The 13,948-nt window shown below is 53.5% G+C and overlaps 3 protein-coding genes across 3 annotated transcripts; 2 read left to right on the top strand and 1 right to left on the bottom strand.

The window, feature by feature from the left end:
- Nucleotides 1-75: 75 nt before the first annotated feature.
- On the top strand, nt 76-3,300 carry AYL99_01265 (hypothetical protein; the record flags this gene model as incomplete). Its single annotated transcript, XM_018832781.1, has 1 exon — nt 76-3,300. The coding sequence occupies one exon, from the start codon at nt 76-78 to the stop codon at nt 3,298-3,300; it is 3,225 nt and encodes a 1,074-aa protein (XP_018698660.1).
- Nucleotides 3,301-4,445: 1,145 nt separating this feature from the next.
- Nucleotides 4,446-8,523, bottom strand: AYL99_01264 (hypothetical protein; the record flags this gene model as incomplete). The annotated part of the gene is made up of 2 exons (XM_018832780.1): nt 4,446-5,455; nt 5,505-8,523. 2 exons carry the CDS (start codon nt 8,521-8,523, stop codon nt 4,446-4,448), a joined length of 4,029 nt encoding a protein of 1,342 aa, XP_018698659.1.
- A 1,285-nt stretch (nt 8,524-9,808) lies between these two features.
- On the top strand, nt 9,809-13,530 carry AYL99_01263 (hypothetical protein; the record flags this gene model as incomplete). Its single annotated transcript, XM_018832779.1, has 6 exons — nt 9,809-10,352; nt 10,435-10,593; nt 10,642-11,022; nt 11,984-12,199; nt 12,283-12,628; nt 12,681-13,530. 6 exons carry the CDS (start codon nt 9,809-9,811, stop codon nt 13,528-13,530), a joined length of 2,496 nt encoding a protein of 831 aa, XP_018698658.1.
- Between the last annotated feature and the right edge of the window lie 418 nt (nt 13,531-13,948).

Here is a 13,948-nt window from a genome sequence, read left to right as displayed (position 1 = left end):
AAAATGCGTCCTCCACGGTAAGTTCGCCTCTTCCCATTCCTCATCTCTCTCATTTCTCTGCAAAAGCCCGCAACTATGCGTCTCGAATTGCCCTCTTCCAGCGGTCCAGCGCCGGAGGGAGACTCCAAGGTGGCCTTCCGTGCCTCAAGGAACCTGCCCTTTGGTCAAGCGCCGTCCCTGTCCTCGGTTGCTGGCCCTACCTACGTGACTGCCCAGATCCTCGTCCAGCAGGTCGCCTATGCTCTGTCCGACAAGATCTTCTCCTACTCCCCCGAGACATTTGATCTCGACGTTGCCGCAAAATCCTGGGCTGAGGCACAAGAGGCGAACATCAATGGATACACCACTGGGGTACAACCAATGCAGATTCGAAATGGAGCGGGAACCATTGCCCTCGGTTACATGTTCTCCAGGGACTTTGACCTGAAGAAGAGGCACATTCCACAGGGTCTCCTAGCCCCGACTTCGGCGCTCAAGTTCCTGCGTCCGGTCCTCGACCAGCTGTCGCTGCTCTATTCGGTCAGCAACCCCTTCGTGGCCCATGTGGCGGCACTCGACTACGAAGGCGACAAGAACGGAGGTCTGGTTACGGACTACGTCTCCGCTTTGTCCGCGGCCGAAGATCTAGGTCTCGCTTTGGTTGCTAGTCAATCCGCATACGAGACACAGCATATGTCGTTGCTTGCCACTCTGCTGGCTCACGATCTCCCCACGCTCCATGTCTATGACGGCCTGAGGATCGGGAGGGAGACCACAAGAGTCATTGACATCCTCGACAAATCAGGGTTGGGCAGCGCGTACAGCTCGATCCTGGCCTCGATCTCGGACGAGGACAGGAAGCATTTGAACGCCGAGGGTAGAGTCCTGAGAACCCTCCGGGCCCTCAACGACGAACTTGGAACCGACTACAAGCCATTTGAGTATTTTGGTCATGAGCAACCCGAGGTCGTCCTGGTCGCCTTCGGCTCGGTTGAGTCCTCACTGGCTGCACAGGCGGCGTCGGTCCTGGCCCAAACCGGTAGCAGGGTTGGAGCAATCAATGTTCGACTCTATCGACCGTTCGCGGAGGAACAGTTCTTGAAGCTCATTCCCAAGAGCGTGAGAGTAATCGGTGTCCTCGGTCAGGTCGTTGACTCGCAGGCCGTGCAGGAGGCCGGTGTTCACTCCCGTCTTTATGAGGATGTGCTTGCCGCCGTCTCGTATGGAACGGCAATTCACGGTCACCCAGAAGTGCAAGAGCTGAAATATGCTCGGGCTGAACGTTGGACACCGTCATCCATCTCCCCGCTTTTCCAGATGCTCCTGGGCAAGGCCGCTGACGACCAGGGCATCACCACATTCTTGGACAACTCTGTTCAACGTTACACTTTCTGGAACATCGATGACGCGCCATCTGCCCCTGCAGCCACCTACCTGGCGGAAGCCCTCGCGACCGAATCGTCTCAGAACGTCACGGTCAATACCACCCACGACAACTCTATCCAAGGAGGTATTCACAGAGTCGACATCCGCAAATCCCCCAGAAGCCTTGACGCTGCATATCCCATTACTTATGCCAATACCGCCGTGGTCACAGATGTCAAACTGTTGGAGCAAATCGACGTGGTTCAGTCTGTTCAACAAGGCGGTGCCATTATCCTCCTGTTACCGGGTGTTAAAGACGAAGACGTCGAGAAGAAGCTCCCTGCAGCGTTCAAGAAATCGGTCGCCGAGAAGAGCATCCACCTGTATCTGATCAATCCGGCCAACACTGCTCTCTCTACTGAGAATCCTGAGCTTGAATCACTTATTCTTCAAGTCGCCTTTATCAGAATCACACAGCGAAACTCTGCCGAGGAGGCCAGTCTCCAGAAGCTTGCAACCACTAACAACGATCTGGAGACCCTCAAGCAGGTGGCGGCTGACCTCGAGAAGACCCTGCGCGGGATCGAGGTACCCAAGGAATGGGCGGAATTGGAAGAGGACAAATCAGGGTTGCCCACCAATATCTCGCCGAACAGCCTCACCTCCTTTGACAAGACTGAAGAAGAGCCACCGTCTCTCCTTCGGAGCTGGCAAAAGGCCGCCAAAGGCCTCCTCTTCAAGGAAGCGTATAACGCGTCGAGCGTCCTCCGACCCGACCTGCCCGTGAAAACTTACACGGTCCACGTCAAAGAAAACCGCCGCCTGACGCCCTTGACGTATGACCGGAACATTTTCCACATCGAGTTCGATCTCGGCAGCTCCGGCCTCAAGTACGACATCGGCGAGGCCCTCGGCATTCACGCAGAAAATGACCACGATCAAGTCATGGAGTTCATCAAATGGTACGGCCTCAACGCGGAGGATGTGGTCGAGGTCGCCTCGCGCGACGACCCCAGCGTGTTTGAGAATCGCACCATCTACCAAGCGCTCATGCAAAACATCGACATCTTCGGTCGTCCACCCAAGAAGTTCTACGAAGCTCTGGCTGACTTTGCGGACGACGAGAACGAGAAGAAGAACCTGCTGACCCTGGCTGGGCCAGAGGGTTTCAAGGAGTTCCAGAGACGGGCTGAGGTCGACACCGTTACGTACGCGGATGTCCTGCTCGAGTTCCCCTCTGCACATCCGTCGTTCCACGACATCGCTCGGATCGTTTCACCGATGAAGCGTCGTGAATACTCGATCGCGTCCTGCCAAGCCGTGACGCCGACCTCGGTCGCACTCATGGTGGTCGTCGTGAACTGGGTCGATCCCAAGGGCCGCGACCGCTTCGGTCAAGCCACCAAATATTTGTCCGCTCTCAAGGTCGGCGCCCCTGTAACGGTCAGCGTCAAGCCGTCCGTCATGAAGCTGCCTCCGAAGTCGACCCAGCCGATCATCATGGCCGGTCTCGGCACGGGCCTGGCGCCGTTCCGGGCCTTCGTCCAGCACCGCGCCATGGAGAAGGCGCAGGGCAAGGACATCGGTTCGGTCCTGCTCTACATGGGCTCGCGCCACCAGCGGGAGGAGTACTGCTACGGCGAGGAGTGGGAGGCGTATCAGGCGGCGGGCGTCATCACGTTGCTCGGCCGGGCGTTTAGCCGCGACCAGCCGCACAAGATCTACATCCAGGACCGCATGCGGCAAACGCTGGATGACATCGTGCAGGCGTACATCAAGGAGGACGGCGCGTTCTACCTGTGCGGCCCGACCTGGCCCGTGCCCGACGTCACGAACGTGCTCGAGGAGGCCATCGCGAAGGACGCCAAGGCCAACGGCGTCACCAAGAAGATCGACACTGCCCGGGAGATCATGAAGCTGAAGGACGAGGGGAGGTATGTGCTGGAGGTGTATTAAACTGCTCCCTCTCTCCCTCCCTCCATCTATCTATCTATCCCTATATACATATCCTCATATAAAAAGTTTCTGGCGCGGCGTCGGACTGGGCTTCCATAGATATCACGCATAAATGAAGCATTGCACTGCTGCATGTTAAGCATATGCCCATTCTCTAAGCTCCCAAAGACCTCCTGAACATTTTCGATCCATTTCCTCAGACACACGCGTTCGTTCCTGTGTATAATAGCACTTGGGGACCCTGACGAATCTCGAAGAGTCTATGTATAACGTTGGTTTTGCGCTTCTTAAATCCTTCCCGCAAGCCATCCATCCATCTACATATTTAATGAGTTAATAATGTCGCCCAAACCACATGCCAGAGGGTATATAGATAATACCTCCTCCTCCTCCTGCTGCACGAGTCCTTCAAATCAAATTAGCCCGGAACCCCCATTCCCACCCCGTTCTTTTTCCTTCCCTCTTCTCCCCCTCTTTCCTCCTTCGCAGCAGCAGCAGCATATACTTACTGAATGTCGATGTTCAACAAACTTTTTTGAGAGCTGTGTGTGTGTGTGTGTGTGCAGTTAATAGCTTTTTTCGGACCTACATACATTCCCACCTACCTACCTACCTACCTACCTATTTACCTGCATGTCCCGAAACAAACCCCCTCCCTGGCCCTTTTGCTTTTATCTCGTCAGCCTGGTGAGCATGCCTGGTGGGGTATGTATGCGACACAATTTCACCGTGTCGACTGTAGACAAAAGACAAAAGCCAGAATAGAACAGGTCTGGAGACAAAAACGTGTTCTACGACTCGAAACCATATACGACTTCCTACCTGGAGGATGGCGGGACAGAGGTCCAGCAACGCGACCTTCCCTTCTGATTTTGTTTTGGCTTCACGCACGCACACACCCATGACACGAGGGGGGGCTATGCGTCCTTCGATCAGATAATTTCTTGCTCTAAATTCTGGCTCCGTGCTACTTTTCAATCCAAATTACTCGACAGCAAACTTTTTTCTTTTCTCCAGAGTCCATGCGTCACCACCCCCTGTAAACTCAAGCAACAGCGTCCTCTCGATACTCTTACAAAGTGCTGACGGGCAAAAATTCCGCTTCTCCGTCAAAATGGCCGGCGCGACGTCTCTCTTCACGCATGCTAAGCACGACCAGCACCCCTCGGCGAGTTTCGTCCGGCTTCGGCCCTCTTAATCTCCTCTAGAATCATGTCCCGAGCAGTCAGAACACCGTCTTCCTTGCCCACAATAGTGATAGCTTCTCCTTCCTCGCCCTTGCTAGAATTCCTGTTGGGCACTTGAATGTCACAGCCAGACTGTTTCCGGATGGCATTGATGGTCGAACCGCCCGGCCCAATGATGTGGCGGTGAAGTCTAGGATCTGGGAGAATGAGGAAGCCAGTGTGCTGGGGTTCGGCAGCCTTCTCGAGCAGCGATTGGATCTTGTCCTTGGCCTTGGCGACTGTGTTGTCCGAGGCGTCCTTCCCGGCCAGAATCACCCACGGGATCTCCCCTGATTCACCATCCAGTTCTTGCTGGTTGGAGACAATGTCCCATGAATAGTTCTCTTCTCCAGGTTGGTCCGTGATCAGTGGCATATCACCATTCATGGTTCGCGTCCGTGGACCGCGGCTGGCAGTGGTCTTCGACGGTGGTTTCTGTCCATTGTGATCGACACGAATGCCATCTCGCGAAAGCTCTCGGAACAGAGCTCCATTCCTGGAAACGATATGGTGCAGATGTCGTGGAACCATGATCGTTTCGCCCTGAGGCTTCGAAATCATGCCTTGTATGCGTTCCTTGGCCTTTGAGACATTTTCTGGCCGACCGATGATCTTGACGCCAGTGAGTCCTGTACCTCGTGTGGGCACATTGAGGGTCACGCCAAACTCCTCTTCGAGTTTCTTTCGAATACTGCCGTTTGGCCCAATCAGCGCACGGTGCTGGGTGACGGGAACATCGATCGTCTCGGTCGTTTGATTCTCTCGCTCGTCCACGAAGGCCTGAATGGCGGCAAGGATCTTCTCAACCACGTCGGCCGTGCCCCGAACAGTGAGTTCATCGGACTCGTCCCCTTGACGGGGGAATCGTACGTGTTCGGCGCTGGACCCGGTGCCACCTGCTTTGGCAACCAGGTTCTGGATGTGAGAGCCTGTTCGAGTTAGCTTGAATTCTTGGAGTGTTTCGATGATAGTACATACCGCCAGCTCCGATCAGAGCACGGTGATGCTTCCTGTCCACCGTCAAAGTGCGTGTTACAATATTATCAAAAGCCTTGGCTCGTTTCTCCAGTTCTTGTTTGGCCTTTTCGACTTGCTGCTTGGTACCTTTGATTTGAATAGTCACACGATCAGAGCCATCAGCTTTCGGGATATCGATTTGGGCTCCCGTATCGGCTCGGAGTTTCTCCATCTCCTGACCACGCCTGCCGATGAGAGAGGCAATCTGGCCTTGTGCCACCGAAACAGTGGCAGTGTGAGAGTTATCCACCAAGTATTGGTGAAGACTCAGCAGTTCGTCCCGAACCTTCTCGGCCTTTGCTCGAGGTCCTCGGATTCTGATCTCATCATGAGGCTGACCCCGGCCGGCGCCAGCTTCGCTCGCGGTATCGGCGACAGAGGCGTCATCGCTGAATTTCTGCACCTTGGGGAAGTCAATTCGAACCGTATTGTCGACTTTGCTTTGGATTTTCTGCAGATTCTCTCCATTCCGACCCACGAGCATACCATGGTACTTGGGATCAATTTTGATGTTGAAGTTGACTTCGTCTTCCCATTGTTTGGCAAGGCGCTGAATTTCCGCTTTGCACGCCTCCGCTTTCTTTGCGGGGCCTTTGATGGTGATATGGCCGTCCTCGCGAGTGTCAATTTCGACGTCGTGCTTTTCACGCAGGGCCCTAATGCTGGCGCCCTGCTTTCCAATCAAGTTCTTGTTGAATTGGGCGGGGAAAGCAAATGTCGTGGTGTATCCACGCTCTTTCTCGTCTTCTTCGGCCTCCCGTAGGAACTCTTCGATCTTCTGGCGGAGTTCCGCAATATCTGCCTCGCTCGGACCACGGAGATAGACTCTTTCGGACGGGGAGCCTCTAGAGACGCCATTGGCTTGTCTTGGATCGCCTCTAGCGCCACCAAAGTCCACTTGAACGGGGAAAGCCTCCGGAGGCGTTGGCCGAGGCTCATTGTTCACGAATCTCTTGACTTTGTCGTGAAATTTCTTTGGAACGTGAATATCCTGAACAGAGATACCTTGATGAGGAATGTTGCTGAGCAGCAATGCTTGTGCCTTTTGAAGGGCTTCCTCAAAATTGGCCATTTCAGCTTTGCTGGGTTTGTTGCGAGGAATCGAGAAAGCCTGCCCCTGTGAAGGTCCCTCGTAGACTAGGACGACGGGGTCCGAGCCGTCCTCAGGAACGATCATATGAACACCTAGACCGTCCCTCAGATTGGAAGCATGCATTTGTTCGAGGTGAGGATGGAAGAAAGGATCGACCTCGACCAACTGAATTCTTGCCGAAGGATAAGCTTGGGTGATTTTGGAGAGCTCGTTGCGTGCGGACAGTGCCTTCTGCGGGTCGTTGCTAATGACACTCCAGCTTGGTGAGGCACTGCTGCTTGGGGGGAAGATAATTTCGGCACCGTGGGACTTCATGAATTCCCGCTCGATAGCCTTCTGTTGAAGGTATTGAGCAAGCGCTCTCGAGTGACGCTCCGGGCCCTGAGGGGCGTCGTTGAAATGCTTGTGCATATCGACGGCTCGATTGTGCTTTCGAGACATGAGTTCTTCGGCCAAATTTCGACCCGCTTCGAGCTTGTCTCGGGGGCCGATGATGTGGATATCTTCCGTCTCATGATTTGGTGGTGGCAGAATGACAGCACAACCTGTCTCCTCCAAGAATTTCAGAGGGTCCATCCCGCGCTCTCCGACGATGTACGGATGTAAAATCTGTTCGGCGGCAAGCTCTTCGAGGAGGAGCTCTTTTTGAAGCTCTTCAGCCAACTGCTCGAGGAACAAACGCGCTTCTAAGGTAGCTGCTTGGTCGCCAGAGATGACGATATGATTGTCTCCATGAGGGACGAAAGTGGGAGGCTGATCCGCGTCGGCAGGTCGTGGTGGTGGCTGTTGCTGCCACGTGTGATACTGCGGCACATTGATACGAACGTCACGGTCTTGCTCCAACTGTTGGATACGATCTGCGTGTCGACCAGCAATGAAGGGATAGAATTCGGGGGGAATACTGCGTACAGGGAGATCGACCTTCGGCTGAAGCGACTTGACCTGGTTTGAGATTTGCTCGTAGACTTGTCGAACCTGAGCAGCGTTTCCACGGATCTCGACCACATCGGTTTTGACATCTTCGGGGCTCGTCACAGGTTTGGTATCACGGTCAATATGAATGCGGACATTGAACTGGTTTTCTAGCTTTTTGATATTCGCCCCGGCTTTGCCAATGATCTGAGCGGAGACGGTAGATGGAATTTCCAGTTTAACTTGTTTCTCAAGGGTCAGTTCCTTAGAGACGTACATCAGAGCCTCCGTAACTCGGGCTTTGGGGCCTTCGGCAATGAATTCAGTGCGGGTTGCGAAGTTGGTGGACTTCGGAGTGACGATGACATTGAACTTCTTCTTGACATCGTTCAACACCCGTGATAGGGGTTTGCTCTTGTCCAAGTCGGCGTTGTCGATCTCAAAGGAGTCACGGTATCTTCCGGGAAGGACGACGGTACCACGTGGGCCGGTTGCGGCAATAGGAGTCCGGGCACCAGGCGTCGAGTTTGGTGTCAGAGCGCCAGAAGAAGTCGGGCGAGATCCCAGGGCAGGAGAACCATTTGTTGGAGCAGCTTTGGCTGAGGCACTGGCTATCCAGCCGGGCTGTCTTGCGGACGCAGCGGCGGCAGTTTTCGTGGCAGCTCCCAGAGCCGGGAAGGCCTCTTCGGACTGAGTGTCGAGGACCGGGGGCTTGTCTGCCGCCTTTTGCTTCCCCGCAGCCTTAGCCGACATAGGGGCATTGCCAGTCCCGTTGCTCGTGGTTGTGGTCTCTTTCGCCTCTTCTGCACCATGATGGGAGGGAGGAGGGTGTTGAAGATCGTATTCATCAACAACCTCTTCGACCGTCACACGATGGGTTTCTGCAGCCTCATGTTTCTCCTGCATAAGCTGAGCAGGGGTTTTGGTGATGCTAGAGCTGGCGTTTGCAGCAGGGTCTGCCGTTGCGGTAGCCATGGGGGTCGTGGTGGCTCCGAAGAAAGCCTCGAAAGAACCGTTAAGGGAGGAACCGAGAGGGAAGGACGGGGAACCGAGACGCTTTGAAGGGTTAGAATGTGGGAAGCATGAAGCTCTTTCCACAGACTATCTCAGATTTATAGAGTAAAGCAAAGTAGACGGTGACTCCTGTCACCGTAGCTAGGGTTGTAGGAAGAATAGTGACAGGTGTTGTGATAGATCAACACAAGGTGACAAGGCGAGGGAAAGGTGCCATGCGGAAAAAGGACGTTTGGTGTCTGGTTATATTACGGGTTGTGGAGAAAGGCACCCACAGTATCTACTAGAGACGACCCCCGGGGCCCTTCGAGTCCTCCAGCGGTCGCGGCGACGGAAAAACATGGTTCCGGATTACCGTGACACGGAACGGAAAAATATGAGCCCCACCTCACCTACCTTCTGCCCCAGCATTGTGCGCGGTGATGTCCTGGAGTGAACACTTCAATCGTCGTCCAACAAAGTCCCAGATGCTTGCATTGCTTAACAGCTCTCTGCGATGCAGCTGCGACTTTTGTATATCCTAGGGTCCATCACGGCTTGCCTTGCTGTTTGGCCGCAACCCGCCGAGATCCAGACGGGTAATCGAGTGTTGTGGCTCGATCCCGCGATCCATGCCACTCTTCGCTGTGAAGAGCAAACTATTGATCTCTATGGCGCTCCTGGCTCACAAGGGGGCCATCTGGCGAGTGTGCTTAATGGCGCTCTAGAAATCACACAAGGCCTGATGGATAAGCTCCAATTCCCTTTTGTGCACAGGAACAACAGTGAGGAGCATGCCTTCTCGGAGAGGTCAATTGTGCAGGATAGCGTACGCGAGACGGTTCGATCGATCCAGAGGTCCAACTTCGTCCCCTGGAAGCTTCACAGACGGCATTCGACTTTCGAACCTGACCCAGACACGCCTCGTCATTACATGTCCACATTGCATATCCAACAAAAAGCTTGTCCGGGATCAGAGCCACTACATCCACAGAGCTACTTTGGAGGGGATGAATCATACGTGATTGATATTGACGATCACGGAATCGCCTCTATCAAGTCGAACTCCAGTATTGGGACAATCAGAGCCCTGCAGACACTTGAACAGCTATTTTTTGCACACTCGACAAGATCGGGATCGTACACACCATTCGCACCTTTGAGCATAGCTGATAGAGCGAGATGGCGCCACCGTGGGTTGAGTATCGACATAGCGAGAAATCCTTTTGACTCAAGAGATTTGATACGCACAATCGATGCAATGGCAATGGCTAAGTTGAACAGATTGCACATCCACGCGACCGATTCGCAAAGTTGGCCTATCGAGATACCTTCTCTCCCGGACTTGGCGCGAAAAGGGGCGTATCAACCTCGTCATGTTTGGGGCACCAACAATCTTCGTGACGTTCAAATGTATGGTGCTGCCAAAGGCATTTCAGTCTTTATTGAGATTGACATGCCCGGACACACGGCCTCTGTGGCGTATGCCTTTCCAGACTTGATTGCAGCATTCAATGAATTGGATTGGTCAACATTTGCTGCAGAACCTTTGAGTGGCCAGCTTAAGCTCAATTCGTCGGATGTTCATGGATTTGTAGGCACTGTCCTTGACGACCTCTTGCCGCGAACACGACCTTATACCTCTTTGTACCACGTTGGTGGCGATGAATTGAACAGAGCGGCCTATCTTCTCGACGACACTGTCCAGAGTGACGACCCGAGAGTGCTACAACCATTGCTTCAGAAATTCATTGACAACGTCATCGAGGCAAGCATCCGTCATGGCCACCAGCCAATTGTCTGGGAGGAAAGTAAGCTTCCCCGGCAGCATGTCTCGCTGTTACGGCAGCCTGAAAACTTCCGGTTTGCGGTTCGATGCTAACGACACACCAGTGCTCCTTGATTGGAACCTGACGCTACCCTCTGCCGCGGATAATCCTCCGTCGCGGCAGACCTTGGTCCAAGTTTGGCGGAATAGTGAACGGATTGAAGAAGTGTTGAAACGGGGTCATCGAGTACTATTTGGAGATTACCATTATTGGTATCTTGACTGTAAGTAATACCGTTAGCTTGATTGACAACCGGTGCTCACCATGAAAGGTGGTTTTGGCGTTTTCCTCGACCCTTATCCATCGGGCAAGTCACCTCCTGGAGTCCCCTACAACACATCGGGCGGATACTCGAGCAGACTAAAAAAGCCGTACCTCGACTATTGCAACCCCTATCACAACTGGCGGCAAATGTATACATATAACCCGTTGGCGAACATTAGTGCCGATCTCCAAGCAGGAATTGAGGGGGGCGAGGTATTAATGTGGTCGGAGCAGACCGACTCTAGCGACCTTGACTCCAAGCTGTGGCCCCGAGCAGCGGCTGCTGCAGAAGTCCTTTGGGCAGGTGTGAGGGAAGAATCCATGCTCGAGGACGCCACCAAAAGACTGGGGGAATGGAGAGAAAGAGGGGTCATAGACCTGGGGCTCGGTATGTCCCCAGTCACCATGACATGGTGTTTGATGGAAGGTGGATGCAACCTGTAACGATCTGGCGCGTGTGGGATTTGTTTGTTCAGAACGAGCAAGCGACTAGATTATCTGGTGATCTGAGCTCAACTTTCCAAGGCTGGACTCAGAGTTCATCGGCATCCTGAAAAGGGATCCCCTTGCGAGATGGTCTGCTTGTCATTGGCCCGCAGCGACGGTCTCCTTGTAGGTAAACTAGAATGAAAGGCGTACTTCGTATAACATCAAACGGGATACGAAACTAACCTGAAACTTGTTTTCGAGCAGGTGACAGCCTACGAGGGAGAAGAACTTCCAATCTGTGAGCAAGCAAGCAATATCAAGAAGGCAGAGGGGGGATGCAGCCCTTACCATCCATCTTAATAAAACTCCAGCGGAGTGGCATGATCTAGATCAACAATAGTTCCGGGCTTGTTTGGCGGAGGCTCGGGAGGGAGGGATGATGCCTGGAGAGCCTTGAACAACGGACCAGTAATGCCAACGATAAGAACCCATCCGGTTGGGGGCCACCTACTTGGAAGCCGCTTTGGACCTTGTCCCTCTTCGCACGTAATACTCCATATCCGTCTCTGCCATAAGAGCTTCCACTCCCGGACAGTTCCTCCCAGGTCTTGATGGTCATAAAGGATTATTGTTGCTTATACCCTGCCGAAGGGGTGTCGTGTGCCCACATTGAACCTCCAGTTAATGCCCACGGTGGCCGGTATTTCTGAAGATGATGCTGTCAATCCGCCTCTGGCAATATTTCATTCTTGTGACGCTCCTCGCATACATCGCCTCGGTATATGTCAGGAGATATAGAAAATGGAAGAAGGTCGAGGCCCTCGGCGGTGAATCGCCCCGGGTCACGACGCGCTTCATATTTGGTCGGCGCACTTCGTTCAGAGCCCTCAATCACAAACATGCTGATACTCTGTCCGCAGGACTTGACTTCCCTGTCCATTCGACCCTGGCAATCCTCAGAAACGAGGCGCTGGAGTTCTGGGATTGGATCTATGAAGACACGAAGACCGACAGCAAAGGGACAGGTTCCTACACGGCCGAGCTCCATATCCTGGCGGATGTTCGTGTTCTCTTCACCGCAGACCCCGAGAACACTAAAGCGATCTTGACGACGCAATTCCAGGACTTTGGCAAAGGTAAGGCGTCATCAAATTCCTGAGATGACACTGGGGATTCCTCTGGTGGCACAAGGCTAAACCTTGCTCTAAAAACACTATAGGCGAAGAATTCCACAATGAGTGGCAGGACTTCCTCGGTGACAGCATCTTCACCACCGACGGGCAGCAATGGCACAACTCGCGACAGCTCATTCGCCCAATGTTTGTCCGTGAGAAGGTCGCCGATCTGCCTTTGATCGAGACTCATGTCCGCAAGTTGATATCGTTGATGGGCACGGGGGATGGGAGCCAAGTCATGTTAAACAAGCTGCTCTTCAGGTTCAGCCTTGATGCTTCCACCCACTTCCTGTTCGGGCACAGCGTTGGCAGCTTGGACAAAGAGCAGTCCGAATTCGCTGCTGCCTTCGACGAAGTCCAACGCGTCCAATCCCTGGAAGGTCGCTTGGGGTAAGTCCCTCCCAGCCACTGGTCATCTCCGTTCAACTCACCACTTCTGCAGGCCCTTGAAGCATTTCCGCAGCAAGAGATCCTTCTATGAAGGCTTGAAGACAATGGATCATTTCATTGAGCCATTCATCACCGAGGCACTGTCGATGACTCCGGAAGAGCTGGAGACCAAGTTGTCCCGCTCAGATACCTTTATCCACGCCCTGGCCCGATACACAAGAGACCGGAAGGTAATGCGTGATCAGCTCACAGCATTACTGTTGGCCGGCCGTGACACCACAGCGGGCACACTGTCCTGGGTCTTTCTCGAGCTGGCTAAAAATCCCCGAGCAGTGGAAAAACTGCGTGCCGAGATCAAGGAATTCTTAGGGGAGGGTGGCCGACCACCAACCTATCAGGAGATCAAGGACATGAAATACTTGACATATGTCATCAACGAAACCCTGCGTCTGTATCCTGTAGTACCATTCAACGTCCGATCAGCACTCACCGACACCACACTGCCTCGGGGTGGTGGCAAAGACGGCAATGCACCAGTCGGCTGTCCAAAGGGAACGGTGATAGGATACAGCACTCTGCTGATGCAGCGAAGACGAGACCTATATCCGCCGATCTCGCCGTCCTTCCCTTATGATCCGCTGGAGTGGTGGCCGGAGCGCTGGGCGACGTGGACCCCAAAGGCGTGGAATTTCATCCCATTCAACGGCGGACCCAGAATATGCATTGGACAGCAATTTGCCATGGTAGAAATGGCGTACACCATAGTCAGGATCCTGCAGGAATTCGACCAGATCATTGATTATGGGAGCAAACGCATCATGCATGTCGAGATTATCCTGACTCCGGCTGAGGGTGTGAAAGTGGGATTTGTCAAGAGCGAGAAGAAGGCAGCGATGGCTTGAATCATGGGGGAAGGGAAACGTGGCATCAAACGGTGACAGATGGATCTCGTGCTGAAGTTGGCACTGGACCAAGGTGTTGTGGCTGGATTCTATATTGGACGCTGGTGATGAACTTCAAACAGACACCATCAAACGCGCATTGAAAAGCAGCGAGACGATGAAATATCCTTCTCCGTAATCAGCCGATGAAAACATTGAAAATATCTGGCCGCTCTAAAGTAGAAAAGGACAGTCACGTGCTTGATGTCAAATACTGCCGTCGCCTCTCGTAGTTTCTACCACCATCAACACTGCACATTCGACTATCCACTTGATCTCATCCTAGGACACCGCGCACATTTGTCATTCTATCCAGATTCACGAGAGGCTCGCTCAGATAGCCTCCACATTTCAACAATTGCTCGTTCAGGTGCAACAA

Source organism: Fonsecaea erecta, assembly GCF_001651985.1.
Source record: "Fonsecaea erecta strain CBS 125763 chromosome Unknown Scaff1, whole genome shotgun sequence".
NCBI classification, from domain to species: Eukaryota; Fungi; Ascomycota; class Eurotiomycetes; order Chaetothyriales; family Herpotrichiellaceae; genus Fonsecaea; species Fonsecaea erecta.
The sequence above is the reverse complement of the archived record's forward strand: the minus strand, read 5'-3'. Positions and strand labels throughout refer to the sequence as shown.